Source organism: Bidens hawaiensis, unplaced genomic scaffold (assembly GCF_021521415.1).
Source record: "Bidens hawaiensis isolate Kalapana, Puna unplaced genomic scaffold, B.hawaiensis_p1.1 tig00014729_1, whole genome shotgun sequence".
NCBI classification, from domain to species: domain Eukaryota; kingdom Viridiplantae; phylum Streptophyta; class Magnoliopsida; order Asterales; family Asteraceae; genus Bidens; species Bidens hawaiensis.
Window position 1 is genome coordinate 113,771 of NW_027492294.1, and position 5,794 is coordinate 119,564.

At 36.5% G+C, this 5,794-nt stretch overlaps 1 protein-coding gene across 1 annotated transcript; it reads left to right on the top strand.

The window, feature by feature from the left end:
• Nucleotides 1–1,167: 1,167 nt before the first annotated feature.
• LOC143547512 (putative UPF0481 protein At3g02645) lies at nucleotides 1,168–1,698 on the top strand. The gene has a single exon (XM_077038915.1). The coding sequence runs from the start codon at nucleotides 1,168–1,170 to the stop codon at nucleotides 1,696–1,698; it is 531 nt and encodes a 176-aa protein (XP_076895030.1).
• Nucleotides 1,699–5,794: the final 4,096 nt, after the last annotated feature.

Below are 5,794 nucleotides of genomic sequence, written 5' to 3' on the forward strand. Positions count from 1 at the left end.
GATCAAGTCAAAAATTGATTTGAGTGAAGATTGAGATTTGTTTGTTTGGATGAATTGATAATTAACTAGATATAGATCAATGATTTCGGGATCGTGTGATGTGATTTCATGTATCAATTTCAAAAAAGTTAACCTTCAAATGATTGAGGCACGAATCAATCACCGCTGAAACAGGAATTGATATCGATTACCTGAAGAATTAGTTCAAAGCTTGAACGACGGCGATAAATTTCAACCTTAGGTGAGGAGACGACGGAGTTTTCTCGCGTTCAGGGCTCGCGTGTTCTTAAAATCAAATAAGGGATTATTGTATTCTTTGCCCCTCTCTCTCTCTCTTTATATATATCATCGGTGTACCAACAGTACCATAACTGAGCACACACTTATGAACATATATTCACCGATACTAAACCTCCACAAAAATGGTAGCACCTCCGACCTTTCTTTTCAACACTATTGACACTTATGTTGAGTCAATTACCAAGCTGTCCACTGCCAATATTGCCAATGCCAGTCCCCCATCATCATCAAAGGCAATAATCCCAAAAGTACTTAGTGAAATGGTGAGCAAGCCAGGCGACTACGAGAAATACTATGTTCCAAAGGTTGTCTCCTTTGGTCCATACCATTTTGGGAAAGAGAAGCTTCAGTCGATCGAGAAATTTAAGGCTTATTACACATCTAAGCTCCTTGAAGGCAACGAGCAGACCATAAGAAGTTTGTACACTAACCTCAGTGAACCGAAAATGGTGGAGGATTTAAGAAGATATTATGATCAAAAAGACGACTCAACAACAAAAATTTCTGACATGGAATTCGCCAACATTATGTTGCTAGATGCTTGTTTTATTTTGTATTTCATTCTATTCCTTTATGGTGGGGAGTCTGAACATTGTACTCCAGAGTTAAAAAGTATGATTTTCTTAGTCCATCAAGATTTGTTCTTGTTGGAAAACCAAATCCCTTTCAAAGTTCTAATAGAGGTCATGGAGGTAATGCCAAATATGACGAAAACTTTTTGTCTTAACAAGATTAAAACGTTCGTCTATAAAAGTATTTTGGCATCCGGGAGGCCCAAAGGATTGTTAAAATCAATACTTTGTTGGCCAGGAGAACCAAAACGGTTGAACAGGTTAATCGAGGATGAACCGGAAGAAGATGAACACTATGTCCTCAATTCACATCGAGTACATTAAAGGTTGGCTCGGGTTTTCAGCGAATGTGGCACTCCCTCCAATAATCGTGACTGATTCCACCAAGCCTATGTTGTTAAACTTAATGGCTTATGAATCGTGGTGGTGCTTAAGTCATGATGCGTGGGTTACATCGTATGTATCTCTTCTTGATGCTCTTATTGATGAAGCTAAGGACGTTAAGGTTCTTAGAAAAGCTTGGGTGCTTCAAACTGCTTTCTACAGCGACAAAGAAATCGCGGATTTGGTCTCTGAAATAGCCATGGATTTAGTTCCAAATAATTATGCATATTTGGAAGCTAAGACCAAGATACAAAGGCATTATGAAAGTTGGCGTAACACACTTTTCTCCCAACTGAAGAATGAATATTTCAAGAGCCCATGGGCAATTTTTGTACTTCTTGGAGCTTTGTTAGCTCTTTTACTTACTGCTGTTCAAACTTATTCAGGTCTCACTGGTGAATGCGATGATCTCTGCAAGTTTTTGAAGAACCATCACTTATGAGAGTCTTCAAGCCTATCGTTCTTATTGTATCTTTTGATGTGTCGCGTTCGATTGAATGTTGCAAGTCCTATTCATGTTTTGGTGTGTTGTGTTTGATTTTAAGTGTCCTATTTATGCTTGGGTTTCTTCTTAAATAAGATCATATTAGTGCATAGTGTAACCATTAGGACAGCTATGTTGCTACAATGAAAAAACAGTGTGCTATATATGTATGTGTAACTATATATGAATGGAAATATGTTACTATTTTATGATGTTTTTTGAGTTATGCAACTACATACAACTCGGCGGTTTTTATTGTATCTTTTGGCATAGTGTGTTTGATTTGAGTGTTGCAAGTCCTGTTTATGTTTGGTTTTTCTTAATTTAAGTTGATATTTGTTCTGAGTGAAAAAAGAGATCAACTTTGTTGGTATTATGATTTATGAGGGAAAAAAAACGTTTTGATAATATGTACGTTTGTGAAGCTATGATTGATAAAGTAATGGAAGTTATTTAATGATGGTTTTTGAGTAATGCCACTATTGGTAAAAATGTAAACATATGTTATTATTTTCTTAATTTTTTTTTACCGTTGATGTGAATCCTAAACTCAAAATGGTCTTCAACAAAGACCAATCACTAATACAATGTACATTTTTCAGATAATGATGAAACATGATTGATTGTATGTGGTTGTAAAATTCGGACTATACGCCAATTAATCCTAATTAAAGGGGTGTTTGAAATTTCTTATTTTACCTCCTTACAGCTATAAGTCATAAGTTACTAGCTTATAACTTATAAGTCATACGCTATAAGTTATAAGGTGTTTTGAAAAAGTTAAATTTTGTGAGTGTATAAGTCATAAGTTACTAACTTATAATTTATGACTTATATAAGTCATAAGGAGGTAAAATAAGGAATCCCAAACACACCCTAATTCTAGCTAATCCTCGATTAATCACTAGTCGCCACCCAACCGCCCGACTAACACCTAGAAATTACTACAACACTGTCAACACTATACAAGGATAGTTAGACTGTGTGTTGTGGAGGGGTTTCACCGCCCTTCACGTCATGCTCACGTAGAAAACGGGGCTTTAAAGCTCCTCTTCATAAAGCCCCGTTGTGTGTGTGTGCGCTTGTGCATGTGAGCGTATGAGAGAGAGAGAGAGAGAGAGAGTATGCACGAAAAGAATACCTAGGCCTCACGTACCACCTTCCCTCATACCGTCCAACAACCACAAGCCACCCCACTCCTATACCATCTCAAGGTGGAGTTCCTCGTCATTAGTCATTACTGTCCTTATACAACCCACACCGTTTTATCTTACAAACTCTTACATTTTATTAACTTTTGATGTACTCATTTGTATACCTAGTGAGATAAAATCAACATAAATATATACTTGATTTCCACTTCCAATTTCTAAGATGAAAACTCTTTTATTGTACTACCTAGAAATCAAGTTCATATTATTATATTACTAATATATTTTCTTGATCACTTTTATGGTAATGTGTTTTTTTACCTGTTTTATCAAATCTAAAATTGGGTAAATAATGATTTGAAACTTTAAAAAAGAAATACGTTGTAACGTATCACACAACCTTCTTATCCAATTTTAGACTTAAAAAACGTATCACACAACCTTCTTATTAAATTGGGTAAATAATGATTTGAAACTTTCAAAAAGAGATACGTTTTGAAACTTTACAAAACGTTGTACTTCAAAATAAGGTATACAAATGTGTACTTCAAAAGTTATCACTTTTAATAAAATGTAGGAGTTTGTAAGACCAAACGGCGTGTGTTGTATAAGGGCGGTAATGACTAATGACAAGGAACACCGCCCCGAGATGGTATAGGAGTGGGGTGGCGTGTGGTTGTTGGACGGTATGGAGGAAGGTGGTACGTGGGGCGAAGGGATTCTTTTCGTGCGCACTCTCTCTCTCTCTCTTATACACGCACATACACACACACATTGGGGCTTTATGAAGAGGGGCTTTAAAACCCCATTTTCTACGTGATCATGACGTGAAGGGTGGTGAAACCCCTCCACAACACACAGTCTAACCATCCTTGTATAGTGTTGTAGTAATCGCTAGATGTTAGTCAGGCAGTTGAATGAGAACTAGCGATTAATTGAGGTGACAAGAACTACAAAGGGACCAAATGCTCTTGCATCATAATCTATTTTTGTTAGTAATGTGAAACTCATGGGACAAACTTTATAATATTCCAAATTGATTGGTACGTAGTCCTAAAGCAAGCACATGTGAGCATGTAACGATCTATGCATATTTTTTTGATTTTTTTATTTACTTTTTTTTTTTAGATGAACAATCACTCACAAGAGTCCCATAAGGTGGCACTGAACTTTGGTTCTACTCGTTTCGTTTGTTCAACTCATGGCTTCTTAAGGAAGATATAACCAAAGAGGTGGCGTGGCAAAGGCGTTACCTGTGGACAAGTTGGTTGGCCAACCAGACATGATTCCGGCTTTAAAACTAAAAAATCTCGAATTTGTTATTCATAAATGTGGCATATACACAGAAACTGCTGGATTGGAGGCTCTTTAAGACCCTCGATATATGAAACAAATAGCTTGGGTGAAATGGGATGTAGAAGGCGACGAGAACTAAAAATAATTTCTTTCACTCAGCTATAAAGGGGAATAAAAGCGCATCACGATAGTTATATATATTGGTCGACGTTGTAAATGTGTTGTACATTTTAAAACCTAAAATAGTTGCTATCAATCTACCATTGCCATCATTGTTAGTTAACTAACTATTTAAGTTTATGTTCTACGTTGGCTTCACTGTGAACTAGAGTAAGCACATAGGAACACATCTTTATATATGATATCCTATGAACCAACAGGATCATGTAAAACACAATTTATGCTTTGCTGAATGCTGTATGTTAGGTACTAAACCGAACTGTCTTACAATTTCACTGATTCACCATATCGTTCACTTTTATGTATAGTCGTACTACCAAATTGCTCCTTAATTTTATCACACGACATACAAACCTAGTATGCAATTATGGCGTGCTGCTTCCATACCAATTTAAGATGTTTCAAGCATTTTCATACCTTTTTTTTTTCTTTCAAACGTTGACCAGAACACGTCTAAGCCTTGAATCTTGAAGGACGCTTGTGTGCCTTTGACTACTAGGTTTAGCTTAATCTTAAAAAACGAGCTCGAAATATGTACTAACTCAAGCTAACTCGAATTCTAGTCATGGTATGTGCAATTAATGTCAACACATGGTCAAGATTTTGTCTGGGTTGTGTTTAAACAATATTCTAGTTCAATAATTCTGTCACAAAAACCACTCAAGCTACAAGCTAGACCCTAAGCTTATTAGATTACACACGAACCGAATCTATGTTTTAAAGATAGATCTCTAAATGAGTCGAACTCAAGCTCTATTAAGTTGAATAAGCCAAGCTCGAGCAGGACCAGGACCAGGATCAGGCTATGCTCGGCTCATACACTCCTAGTACATAATATCATACTTTGTTCATTTTGGATCCTCAAACAATTAATTGCATTCTTTAAAAGTCCGACATGTTTTCATTCTTTGGCCTTTAACCCGAAACTAGAGAAAACAAATAACTCTTAGTTGTCTCCTTATACAACTATTTCGGTTATTGACTTTATCCCAATTCGACATTTAGTTAAAAATAAAAGGTCAAATAAGTCAAATGAGTAGTTACCCAACTCGCCAATCCAAAAATTTAACATCTATCTCAATTATAACAACCAACCTCGTTAGTCGTTACCTAAACTTTGGAATCGGTTACTCGGCCAGCCACACGAGAGATGGTAGCATCATGATCAGTCATCATCATAGCGCGCCTACATAAAGAAAAACAAAGCACTCTCCCTACGCAGGCATTATCCTGTTCAGGTTCTAAGGGACTTTCTCAGCCTGAAACTGCCGCAGTCACCACCAACCGACACCATGCGGTAGCTCGGTGCTGCTAGCAGATTCAAACACCCCCGGTGCATAACTTATGTCAATACCATTTAAATAAGGAATGAACACAACATATTAAAGTTTAGAATAATAATAATAATAATAATAATAATAATAATA